This window comes from Bos mutus, chromosome 3 (genome assembly GCF_027580195.1).
Source record: "Bos mutus isolate GX-2022 chromosome 3, NWIPB_WYAK_1.1, whole genome shotgun sequence".
Taxonomy (NCBI): Eukaryota; Metazoa; Chordata; class Mammalia; order Artiodactyla; family Bovidae; genus Bos; species Bos mutus.
The window spans coordinates 47087305-47100936 of NC_091619.1; the positions used below are offsets into that span (position 1 = coordinate 47087305).

The 13632-nt window shown below is 46.3% G+C and overlaps 1 protein-coding gene across 1 annotated transcript in view; it reads left to right on the forward strand.

Annotated features, from left to right (window-relative positions):
* The first annotated feature begins 455 nt into the window (after nt 1-455).
* Nucleotides 456-13632, forward strand: part of CNN3 (calponin 3) — a 30375-nt gene continuing 17198 nt past the window's right edge. Inside the window, exon 1 of the mRNA XM_005908715.3 lies at nt 456-760. Coding sequence (XP_005908777.2) covers nt 704-760 — 57 coding nt within the window. The 5' untranslated portion in view covers nt 456-703. The remainder of the gene's footprint in view (nt 761-13632) is intronic.

A 13632-nucleotide genomic window follows, 5' to 3' on the forward strand; every position in this document is an offset into this window, starting at 1 on the left:
TTTCTCGGGCACAGGGGCTCCAAGGCTGCCCCCCGCGTCGAATGGAGGGGTCCTGCCCGCCACCTGCGCGCGTGGGGTCTGCAGCCAGGGAGGAGGCAGAAGGAGGCGGTGGATCAGCCACGGGTCAACCCTGGTGGGCTTCCCTCCCCTTTGCTGGCCGCAAGCGGATGCCTGGAAGTTGACGCGAACTCCGGGCCTCTGCGAAGCCCCCGGTAGCCAGGGCGACTCCCATTGCGGGGCAGGCCTCCGCCGGCGCTGCCGGCTCCGCCGGGCCTGGAGGAGGGGCCGCTTCGACCCTGCAAGGCGTGAGGGCGGGGACCGGGGCCAGAGACCCGCGCCGGGAGGAGCGCTGCGCCCGCCGCCCTTCAATTGGCCGCGCCGCCCCCTCTCCAGAGACGCGGGAGGCGGCGGCCCTCCATTGGTCGGGCTAGTCGGCCAATCCCTGGAAGTCCGGGGGAGGCGGTGGGGGGCAGTTCGTGCGGGACTCCGGAGCCGAGCGGGAGCGTCTGGGGGACCTCGTCCGACCGAGTAGCCGAGGCACCGCCCGCGTCCCGCCGCCGCGTCCCGGCGACTCCTGCGCCGCCCAGGAGAGCGAGCTCCGAGCATCTTGTAGTGCGGCCACTCTTCGGGGCCAGGAGCGGGGAAACCGAGCGCAAGAAACCCCCGGACCCGAACTCAGCCTCTTCCCGCCGCGCGAATCATCATGACCCACTTCAACAAGGGCCCTTCCTATGGGCTCTCGGCCGAGGTCAAGAACAAGGTACGCCTGGGCTCGGATGGGGCGGGACCCTGGGGCCAGAGGTGGGATGCAGGGCGCCGCCCCGGGACCCTGAGACCCGGGTGGCTGGGGCCGCGCTTCTCCCCGCGCGCCTTTGCTGGCGGGCTTCGCGGATAGTAGATGTCGGGGCGGGGAAGGGGGTGCGCGACAGTTTCTGCGCGTCCCCGTCCTGTCCCCGGCTGCAAGCGCAGGCTCCCGGGCGCTCAGCTGGCTTTGTTCCAGCGCCGCGGGCCGAGGCTAGCGACGGGCGGTGGGTTCCCAGGCTCTTGGAATCCCTCAGCGCCGTCCCTTGGTTCCAGGAGCGGGTCCGCGGCTGCAGGACGCACCCCTCCGGCAAGGGGGCGCTCCTGCCTGGTCATTCGCCCTTAGGTGGGGCCCGTCGGCACGGCTGGGGACCCAGCGAGCAGCCTCCGCCATCCACCCCGGCCCGGGCCCCTGGCAGACACTCTAGCCCCCGGGCGGAATTCAAAGCCGCGAATAAAGTTAGGCGGTTAGTGGGCAAACTGGGTCCCCATTGTTCCTCGCCTCTTGCGGGGTGGGAGACCGCTAAGCGGCCTGAGGCAAGGGCCCTAGGACCACCGGAAGGACGGGAGCCGACCAGAACCCTTCCTGGTTTTCGAATCCCGGTGCCAGTTGCTGCTGCTTTTGCGGCAAGAGGAAACAAAGCCTGAGCGCGCCGCTTCGGGAATATCTGCTGTAGACTTGAGCTTTTTTTTTTTCCTTAAAAGAAAACAAAACCAAAACACTAAAGTTTGTAGTACGTTAGACTTTAACGGTATCAAGGAAATCTTCGTGCGTTGCTTTTGTTCAGGGTTTATTTGCCGAGGTGGACTGTAGTTTGGAGTGATTGGGCTTTGGTAACCCTCGGTTTTGCCACTTTGCCCAGCATAAGAATGCGTTGAGTTTATCTTTGGGACTTTCGGTCTGGGAAAGAGATGAGAGGCGTCCCCCTCCCCAAACCCTCTCCTTCCTTCCTCCCTCCCTGCATTCCAAGCCCATGACATCAGGGGTTTCTGGGGGGAGAGAACAGCCAATCCGCGCGGAACTGCGCACAGAACGCTCATTGTCTCCTTTCTGCTGTTCTGGCCAAAGCGCCACAAAGGAGGGCTGCTGTGGTTTAATTCCCATTAACCTCCCGGGAGCCGAAGCATGTCAGGATTGCCCCCGAACCGTCCTACCTCTGGTAGAATTTACCGGCATTGTCAGAACTGTAACATCCCAGCGTTGGGGGTGTAGGAAGTGTGGAGGGAATTACCCAGGGACTATGAAGCGCACCATTGTCACACCCCAAGGGAGAATTGTGGCTCTGCCCAATCCCTGATATAGTCTCCACATCATATTATTAATTCAGTTGTTACTAAATTCTAAACAATCTCTGAAGCAAGCAGTTGATTTTAGTTTGTGTATCTTAAATTGAAATCTAGATCTTTTACCTTGTCAAGTGTGTTGCCTGTATTAGAAAGCGGTTTCCTGAACACTGTTTTGAAGAACAGAAAAGTGAGTGGTTTGTGAGTACAAACCCCACCAACTGAAAACCCCTAGACTATTGTGCTGTTCTTTCCAAGGTTTGCAAGTGGACCTTTAGGAATCCTTTCAGTGGAATCAGCGTGTCCAATTTGCTGGATGTAATAGCCTGGCCTGGCTTTGTGCACGTTAATTTTAATTTGCCCTTGAGATACTTGTATGGCAAACCTTAAGTCTCTACCTTTTCCGTTGTAAATGAGGTACTGACCTTGGCAGTCCTTCAAGTGACTGACTTTTCTTGGCTGTTAATATCATCTTTTTGCTGATTAATGAAGCAACTTCTGCCCCTTTCCTACTTATTATTGAGTAGACTGAAGGAAGTGCATAGACTGAGGCTAGATCATTAATAACTGTAATTATTATACATTCTTAAAAATAGTAAAACCTCAGCTTTCAGGATCTTTGGAAAGTTGGTTTTCACTTTTGGTTTGTATAACTGTGGGTTTATCCCTTTAAGCATCAAACCAACCTTTAATAACCCCTTTCATTTATATGGTTCTTTCAGACTGTATCCTTTCATAGGAAGTCTTTTGATCTCCATAGCAGAGCAGCCCTCTGAGACGGGGAGGATTCCTGGGATTATCCAACATCATTTACAGATCAGGATGCTGAAGCTCAGAGAGGTGTGATTTGCTCAAGATCACAGGAGAAAATTGGAATATTCTAAGAATTTAAATTCGAAGAGTGATGTCTTAGTTCAGTGCAGTACTTAAGGCTGTTCTGTTACCAGTCACTATTGTCTATCCCCCTCCCCGCTATTTTTGCTGTCCACCTGTCACTTCCTGGCATCATGATTATTCATTTAATGCTGTTTTAATTGGGCTTGGAAATCAAATATCCCTGTTTGCTAATTCTTGGTATGAGATAATGCATTTCAGCTGAGGGCTCATAACCACCTGATGAGTGGGTCTGTGGAACTTGAACCTTGACACTGCTTCATTTGGATAGCTTTTGATTTCTTCTTGCTTTTTTCTCAATGTATTGCATAACATAACTTGCTTTTTCTCTATAATAGGTTGCTTAAATGTCAGTTTTGGTTTTTTTTTTTTTTCCCTTAAAACCTCATTTAACCATGTGGGGAGTGGGAGTGTGGTATGGACCTTGGAGTGAGGCAGATGTGGGTTCTAATCCCCCCCTGCCACTTACCTGCCTTGAATGATGTTGGGCAAGTTATTTGACATTTCTGTCCTAGTTTCCTAATCGGTAAATGGGGGAGTAATAGTTACCACCTCTAAACTCTGTGTTACTGAGATGTGTCTGGCTTGTAGTAAGTACTCAATGAGTATGTTGTGGATATTAATTCTTATAATAGAAAATTAGCATTGGTATTATATGTCTTAGACTTGTATGTCACTGCCTCTTTAAATATTCCATTTTATTTTAAAAAGCCTTTAGTCTATTTATATTTGAGCTGCGAAAGCAGTTCATCAATGAATTGAGGAAGCCTTTGATCTTAGATAGGATGGGGAAGCCTGGTGGGCTGCTGTCTTTGGGGTCGCACAGAGTCGGACACGACTGAAGCGACTTAGCAGCAGCAGCAGCTTTAATTAATAAAATTTCAAGGAAAATTTAAATTTAAATTTTAAATAATAAAATTTCAGTCAATTTAAGATACTTGTTTGAGAAGATAATACATGGCAGAATATACAATTTTTTTTTTTTAATTGGCTAAAAGATGTTTGAAAACAGCCTAAAAAAAGTAGAATCCTTTAGCCTGCAGTATAACAGTCTCTCTCTAATAACAAGAAAAGGATTATAACTTGCAATCTACAAAGACTATATGTAGTAGAAGGTCCAGGAAAACATAGAAGCTGCTGTAGATAGTTCAGTGAGAGATGGAAACATAAAGTAGAAAGGTCTTACATGGATCATACAAGTTGAGCCAGGCCCTTGGCTGCATCTAAGGGACCAGAGGTAAATACCCCTGTGCCTTATGAACCATGGAAACATGACAGGCCCCAAAGGGAAGCACAGCATTTCCGACACTTGGTTCTGATGTTGGAGTCAGGGTGCATGCATGCATGCTCAGTCGTGTCCAGCTCTGACCCCCATAGACTGTAGCCTGCCAGGCTTCTCTGTCCATGGGATTTCCCAGGCAAGAATACTGGAGTGCGTTGCCATTTCCTCCTCCAGGGGATCTTCCCGACCCAGGGATTGAACCTTGCTTGGTCTCCAGCAGCCCCTTCACCGGCAGGCGGATTCTTTACCACCACGCCACCTGGGAATCCAGGGTACTTTCTTGTAAAGCTGAGGATTTAGTGAAGTATGCCCTCACCAGTCTTAGAGCAAGTGCTGCAGGGGGCACTTACAGTTCTCAGGGAAGGGGAGGAGTTAGCTGTGGGGGAGGAGTTAGCTGTGGGGCAGGAGTGAGTGGAGATGCAGTGATCTTACCTGGGTATGTTTTTGGGGAGGGGTCTAATTGAGATATTAAGAAGAATGGAATTGGAATGTACATTCTCACAGTTTCTGCTCCCAAGGAATGTCTGATTTGAGCAAAGTAGCTTCTCACACAGTCTTTTTGGTTTCAAGATGGTATCCCTCAACAGACAAAAACCACTTTGGATGATTTACTACTAAAATTGTAAGTCTTTAAAAAGTAAATTAAGCAATCATAGAGTAATAATTAAATATCAGTTCAGTTCAGTCGCTCAGTCGTGTCCGACTCTTTGCAACCCAATCGCAGCACACCAGGCCTCCCTGTCCATCACCAACTCCCGGAGTCCACCCAAACTCATGTCCATCAAGTCGGTGATGGCATCCAGCCATCTATCCTCTGTCGTCCCCTTCTCCTCTTGCCCCCAATCCCTCCCAGCATCAGGGTCTTTTCCAGTGAGTCAGCTTTTCGCATCAGGTGGCCAAAGTATTGGCGTTGCAGTTTCAGCATCAGTCCTTCCAATGAACACCCAGGACTGATCTCCTTTAGGATGGACCGGTTGGATCTCCTTGCAGTCCAAGGGACTCTCAAGAGTCTTCTCCAACACCACAGTTCAAAAGCATCAATTCTTCAGCGCTCAGCTTTCTTCACAGTCCAACTCTCACATTCATACATGACCACTGGAAAAACCATGGCCTTGACTAGATGGACCTTTGTTGGCAAAGTAATGTCTCTGGTTTTGAATATGCTGTCTAGGTTGGTCATAACTTTCCTTCCCAGGAGTAAGCGTCTTTTAATTTCATGGCTGTAATCACCATCTGCAGTGATTTTGGAGCCCCCAAAAATAAAGTCTGACACTGTTTCCACTGTTTCCCCATCTATTTCCCATGAAGTGATGGGACTAGATGCCATGATCTTAGTTTTCTGAATGTTGAGCTTTAAGCCAACTTTTTCACGCTCCTCTTTCACTTTCATCAAGAGGCTCTTTAGTTCCTCTTCACTTTCTGCCATAAGGGTGGTGTCATCTGCATATCTGAGGTTATTGATATTTCTCCCGGCAATCTTGATTCCAGCTTGTGCTTCTTCCAGCCCAGCATTTCTCATGATGTACTCTGCATAGAAATTAAATAAGCAGGGTGACAATATACAGCCTTGACGTACTCCTTTTCCTATTTGGAACCAGTCTGCTGTTCCATGTCCAGTTAAATATTATTACCAAATGTCCCATTGAGACCCTGCCGGCCTGCCAGCCCAGTGCCATTTGGACAAGCAGGTTGCTCCACCGATCAGAGTAACCCCAGGGTGATAGTGGACTCCTGCTGTAAATTGTGCTGTAACGTAGTCTGCCTCGTTTTGCTGCTAGAGAATCCTGATAAAAATGTATGGATAGGTTTAGCTTTAGCTTTTTTTTGACTTTACAGTTCAGTAATAGCTTTTTAATTTAGAACTTTTTGTTTATTATCTCTTTATACCAGCAGTAGGATCTCTGTCTTATTCATTGGTGAGATATCTCAAAAATCTATCTTTTAGAATACAACTTGGCACGTAAATGGATGCCCAATAAGTATTTATTGATTTAATGAATTTATTCGTCAGGAATAGATTTTACTGTCTCTAGAAACTGGAAAGTAGCAGTGTTTGAGAAGTCTATGTAAAGAAATTCTGTGGTACAAGTGTGAAGTTTTTGAAGGACGTGGAGATTTTTATAGTTCATTTTTCTTCAGTTTTTCATTGTTAATACTACACTGAAAATTTATCACTGAGATAATTCCTTCTTGTTGAAGTTCTTTCTTAGGCTCCAAGGTTAGGGAGGAACAGTAGAGATCCCCTCTGCAAGACTCTGTTGGTCATCTCCCAAAAGGCCTCCTGTGAAGTGGCCCTTACGCCCACCTGGATATGTGCCAGTCCTGGTAGGGGTGTATCATTGCAATTTGCCTGCTTTGGGGGTTTGTTTTCCTGTCTTGACCAAAACAATTAAAGGAAAAACAGTTTGCTGAATTGAGAAGAGGTACCTACTACCCATTTAAAATGGTGGTTAGTGGTTTAGTTGCTAAGTCGTGTCTGACTCTTGCAACCCCATGGACTATAGCCTGCTAGGTGCCTCTGTCCATGGGATTCTTCAGACAAGAATACTGGAGTGGGTTGCCATTTCCTTCTCCAGGGGATCTTCCCAACCCAAGGATCAAACCCAGGTCTTCTGCATTGCAGGCAGATTCGTTACTGATTGAGCTATGAGGGAAACCCAAAGAAAACACAGTTTGCTGAACTGAGAAGAGGTACCTGTTACCCATTTAAAGTACTCAGACTTGTTTACTCTGGAATATTAATGAGGATCATTATCAAACTCACTATCCTATGATCTATAGCTATTTACATTCTTTTCTTTGTGGAAATAGTGCTATTTGTCTACCTCTGTCCTTTAAAATTCCCAAAGTGAGCTTGACAGTGAAGACCTTGCTGCAACCATCATCAAGAGTCAGATCCTCTATTTCTGTAGGCGTTTTCCCTTTCCAGGTGGGATTATGAGATCAGTAATTGTTTTCTTTTCACTGAACAATGTATCAGGGACCCCAGTTAATATTATATATTACATTAAAAAAAAAAAGGACAGTTGGGTGGTTTTGGTTTTTCAGCCAGTCATGACCATTATATCCAAGAGAGAGGGGAAATGCTTATTTCTCATCTCAATATGACTAGGTCATGGGAAGGAACTTGTTAAAATTTTTTCACAGGTTTGATTTTCTTCTAGGCATCCTTCTATGGTGCATACTATGTGCCTTGGCTTTCCTGAACTCTGAGCTCTAGCCATGTGGGCTCTTAACTGTTACTCATATGTACTTGTGCTCAGGTTTTTGTTAAGGGTTTTTTGAGCCTGCAGTTGATTCACGCTGTTTGTGGGGCCTGAAGCTTATACAATTTAGAGTTCATCAGTACAAAAAAAAAAAAAAGTATTTTGCACATTTTATGAAAGCATGACCATGGGAATCTTTGTGAACTTGAAGTTGTCACGTGGGTCCCCTCTAAGTTCTACTCCATGAGAAAGTAGAACCTGGTGGCCCTGGAGGCTCTGACTGGCTCCTAATCTTGGTTCTGCCTCTTACCCTGTGACTTTGGGCAAATAACCTCTCAGTGTCTCATCTGTAAAGCGTGGGTATGCTAGTACCTATCTGTAGTGTTTGGGGTAAAATAAACAAGATAATCTATGTAATATGTTTCAAATAATACCTAGAACCCAAAGTACACATTATGTACATGTTAGCAATTATTCCATTTTGCTCTGCTGGTTAGATTCAGTCCTGTGTTCTCCCCAGCTTCTTTTACCTTCTGGATTTTGAGATTATCTCGAGAACTCGAACATTCATGCACCAATCTGTGCTGCTTTTACCTTCTAGATTTTGAGATTATCTTGAGCACTTGAACATTCATGCACCAGTCTGTGTCTGAATGAGGCTTCTGGCAGATAGGGGGCTACAGAGCCAAGCAGTACCTCCCTATTTCTAACTCAGGACTGTGCTCTGCTCCCTGAGTCCTGAATCACACCTTCTCCCCCGGCAGCCTGTAATGGAGTCCTGCAGTGAACCCTGGGCTGTCTCTGTTCACACTGCCCTCAGGGCCGTGGACTTCTGTGTAGAGCTAAAGGCCTCGCTTTCTGGGTGTACCAGTACTTTGCTTTTTCTTCCTAAGAAATCGATTTCTGTTAGACAAGATACACCTTTCATTTCTGGATTTCAGACAGGGTGGGTATTCCTCCGCATGGACTGCTAAACATATTTCTCTTGTAGCATTGTCGCTGGAGGCCTTGAGTCCTAAATGGTTTTAGGAAGGCTCTCCCTAGACCTGTGTGAAGCAAGTCTGTGAGGAGAAAAGACTTAATTCCTAGCTTCCCCCAGGTCTGTAGGGAGGGAACCTCTTCCCCCCCAGGACCAGGAAGCTTCAGGGTGTGAGTGTGAGGCAGGCATATCCGCCCTGGGAAGGTCAGGAATTAGGGATGCGAGTATAAAGAGAGGAGGCCTTTTGGGCAAGTCATAGTCAAGCATTTACGGCCCTTTCCTCTCTTCGCCCACACGTCTTCCAGGGGATCCCGGCTGCTAAGTGGCTAGGCACACTGCTATGATATCATTGTTGTTTCTTCTTTCCTCTTCTCAGATGTTTGCACACTAATCTTTCATCATTATCTTAAGCCTCTCTGCCTGCCTAGTGCTGCAGAAGGCGCCTCAATTGGATGGGGAGAGTGCTTTATGATTGCAGTTTTCCCTCCCTCCTCTTGTTTCACGTGGGAGGAAATAGAGAAAATAATCAATACCATGTGTAGTGAGTCTCTCATAACTCCAACATGTGATTCTACTTTGGAAGCAAAAATAGCAACAGCAATCATACTTCTAATTGAGTATAGAAACTCTACTTATATGAAATAGCACATTTTGAGCTTGTTGGAGTCCTTGGCCCTTAGGAGCTGAGCTGGAACCTTAGGGCTGCTCTTCAGAGTGCTCCCACAGCCAGATCTCTTCCCCTGAATGGACATGCATTCGTCTCTGTCTTTCTCTTTCTTCACTCCCCCAACCTCACCTCGGACACACACGCACGCACACACACACACACACACACACACACACTTTGCCTGCCAGGTTTTGTTCCTAAATTTCTTCCTCTCTGGGCTTTGTTGTTTTCATTTTCTGTTTCTCCTTTCAGTGACAACTCTGCTGTTGACACCCTTTCCAGCATTTTCTAAAACATGCATGTGGAAGGAAGCTACTTTTTATAGGGGCCAGTGGAAGAACTGAAATGTTTTTAGTCTGAGGCATCTCTGCCAAATCTCTCATTATGAACTTTTGAACCACGCTGGCAACACCCTTCGAGACTGCAGATTCCGGGGCTGTTTTGAATCGAAGCCGCAGCAAGTTCACGGCGCACCGATCTGCTGCTGTGACGGTGCTGGTTGTTGTTGCATGCCTTCTCACATCTCCCTGAGTTGGAAGGACTTTTAAGCCACAGAGTCTAAGCCACCACCCTGTTCTCGGTTCTTAATCCTTTGTCTGCAGGCCGCAGAGTTGCCTGTGCTAGCTTAGAGAGTTCCTGTCTCAGCTTAGTTAGAAGGGTGGGAGTGGGAGAACATTCAGGGGTGGAAAAGACTCAGACTTTGGAGCCACACGTGGTCCAGATGAATCCCTGCCAAGCCCGTGACCTTGGCCAAGTCATCACTGCGTGAATACGATGCACCTACCTTGGGATGCCATCTTCTTTGCCTATGAGAAACTCTTTTCTTTTTTGATCCTTATTTTATGAATGAAATATTTGTCAGGAAGAATGCAAATTACCAAAATATGAAAGTAAAGAAGCAAAAGTATTCTGTATCCCTTACCCCCACCCAACTGCTTGTACAACTTTAAATATCATTTGGACATTTTAGAAATTGAATTATAGTCTATCGTGTGGACTTCAATTATGTATTTATTCATTACTTCCCTACTGGTGGATATTTCCTTAAAAAGGCACTTGTGTGGAAAAGTGTGTAACTTCTGATCCAACATTTAAATGTGCTTATGGATATTGCCAACTTGCTGCCTTAAAAAACAGTTGACTAGTTCTCACTAATGGTTCAAAAAAGAAGGGAGATCTCCTCTTGATGTTAAAAACAAACAAAACTATCAGAGAAACCTTGTCGAAATTCAAGTCTCTTGCTTTAGTTCTTTATTTTCAAGTCTTAAGTCAGTGACATTTGTGGCCCCTACTCCATCTGTCACTTCCACCAGACTCAAGTAGGAGTTGGCAATGAGATGAGGCTAAAGAATGGAGTGAGGGCATCTCTTTTTATAAATTATTTGACTGTAATTTTTTTTTTTAATAGCTCAGTTGGCATCAAAATGATAACCTTATCAAAATAGCTATCAAAGAGTACCTGGACAGGAGTGGCCAGCAAAATGTAGATAGAAAGTGAAGGGTTAACATTTATTGGGGTCTTAAGATTTATGTAAATGAAGTCATTGATTCTTCTCAGCACCTTCTGATGTGAGTGTTATTAATGATCTCTGATTTACAGGTGAGGAAATGGGCATGGCAGAGATGGGATTCTAAATAGAGCATTCAGTTTCTGGGGCGCATGCTCCTAACCATTTTAATTTGAGGTCAGAACTCAGGGCAAATTGGCATCTCTCATGGGAGGAGGAGAAGGCAGACCAGAGGGGGAAGCTCCAGATCTTTTAACAAGAGGTCAGAAGGAAGAGAGGTGGGAGGGGGCCCCAGGAGTGCTGCAGAGAGGCCCGGAAAAGGAAACAGGCCACCGGACTTGGCCACGGAGAGACCACTGGTGAGCTTTTAAGAGATCATTTTCAGTAGAGCAAATTTCTGATGGGAGTGGAGTGGAGTTTAGGAATAAGTGAGGAAATGGGGAGGGTTGTCTTGATAAGAAGAGAAACAAGACAGTGTTCGAGGCTGGCAGCAGGTTCAACTGAAGATGCACTTGTTTCATTGCGCTTCCCCATTGATGGACTAGATAAAGGCCAGGGCTCAATACACATGGCGGGTGGGAGCAAAGCAGCACAGAGAAGAAGCTTTGCCATGAAAAACGGGGAAGGTATTGGGTTGGCCAAAAAGTTTTTTCAGATTTTCCCGAATGAACTTTTCGGCCAACCCAATATAAAGGATGAGGACCAGAGAAACAGAACCGAGGTGGATAAGACACCCTTTTTCTGTTGCGAGTGCTGTGTTGCTCTTCTCACAGACCCCCTGATATCTGATGGCATACACAGCAGTAGCAGGAGAAGAGGGTCCAGGCCAAGGCCTACATGTGGAAAACACTGTTGATTCAGCCGCTTCTCTGCTCAGTCCTCCTGGAGCCCCCTTTGCAGCCTGGGCACTGCTGTCTCTTCATTCCCTTCCTTGGCCCTTGATTGGAAAGGATGCGAAGTTGGGCTGATTTTGTTATTTGTGCCTGGGTGACCTGCAAGCTTCATGACACAGCATCCAGGATACCTTGGTGTTTGGGTGCAGCCATCTGATGGAGGCTTCCGTGCTTCCAGAGAAACTCTCTTTCTCCCTCCCTTTCTGTGCTCTCAGATTGCATTACAATCAGGTACAATGTGAAGTTAGTTTTTACTGTTGAGATGCGAGAGTGCCCTCATGGAAAATTCCTTCCCTCTAGTTTTCATGGGGGAAAAAAAGGCAGTGATAGCTTGCACAGACAATACATCTTAAGACTCTCAAGACATATCTCTAGCCAGCATCTATACTACATGTAAAATAAGATGTGTCAATCCTATTCTGTTCTGATTGTATAAAGCCGTTTCTCCAATGGGCAGACTCTATCATAGTAAGCAGAAAGGGACCCCCAGGAGGAGCTCTCCTGAGAGCTAATGAGATGGTGGGGTCTGTTTCTCCTTGGTCTACTTTCCACTGTTGTCCATCAGAAGCTCAGAGTAGGGGCAGTGTGTGTGTTCTGACTCTGTGCCAGGGTAGGCAGCTGGGAACACTTGGGTGTGTGTGGTCAGTGGTCTGGAAGTGGAGAGGGCTTCCAAGCTGGGGAGGGACGAGTTTACAGTTGACACTTGGGATGTGAGGGTGGATTTCATGCTTTCTGCCTCAGGTCATAATGGACTCCGAGACTTATCCTATGAAGCAAACTTGCCAATGAATAGACATTCTCAAGCTACAAAAAGACTACTGCCAATGATACTCCTTGTAATTACAGAAAAAGAAAGGAATCATCTTCAGTACTGTTCACATGCCCGACTCAGATTATTTAAGAGGCTTCTTGGGTAGCACAGTGGTAGAGAATCTGCCTGCCAATGCAGGAGATGTAGGTTCAATCTCTGGGTCCGTGAGATCCCCTGGAGTAGGAAATGGCAACCCGATCCAGTATTCTTGCCTGGAAAATTCCATAGACAGAGGAGCCTGGAGGGCTACAGTCCATGGGGTTGCAAAGAGTCGGACACAACTGAGTGGCTGAGTACGTGCGTATGCACACACACACACACAGAGTCCTATGAGGAGACAAGTGCCTGAAAATCTTGTTTGGTCTCTGAGTTGTGTCCTTGCCACCTGTGCCACATTGCTGCCCGTCTCCTCCCCTCCTGTGTGCCTCTAGTTGGCTCCCCAGGATTTCTGTGCTTAATCCAGGGTCTGTGTGGCGTTCAGAGTAAATCACTCCCTCTTCTTTACGACGTCCATCTACATAGTTAGACGGTACTAGTCTGTTCGTGGGCCCCCAGAGACCCTTCTAGGTCAAATGTAGCCGCTCCCAGCTGACCGGTCTCATGATAGGCTATATGCGGTTTTCCTAATCTTTTCCCCACCTAGTTTGCTCCTTCTAGAAACTGATCCTGGTTTGTCAATGTCTTCTTTTAGAGTGTGGCACACAGAACTGACTACCAGGGCACAATGGGATTATTAACTAACTCTTTTGTTTGACTACAGAGCACTAACTCATTCTGTTTTGATCAATGTCATCACCTGATGAGGTGGTTTGAAGGAAGATTCCAATCCGTGCTTTGGCAGGTTGATTTTTTTCAGTCTCTAAAGTAGGGGTGATGATAATTGCCTAAGGCTTTATAGTTCACATACTCCTCTCACATTTGTTTCATTTAAATAATCCTTTCCTTGATTTACCTCATGAGGCTGCTTTCATCAAACAAATAAGATGAGCAATAGTGTGTATTTTATAAATAATTGTAGACCTCTGCAGACCAAAATAGCACTCACTTTTCTTAGGATCACTGAGTAAGCATTACTAGTTAGTTCTAGAATTTTGGGGCAGGATTTTACATATATCTTAAAGAATTTGTTTATTAAGTTAGGATCTTTCAGAATTCAAAAGAATTTTTTAAACTATTCCTGATTTATGTTTTGTAAGTTTAATAAGTGTGTCTAATAGTTTCAAATCATTAATTACCAAAACAGAAGAGCAGAGATCTCACTCTTAGCCTCTGGTTGCCTATCCCTGGGAGCCCCTCCCGCCTTGACG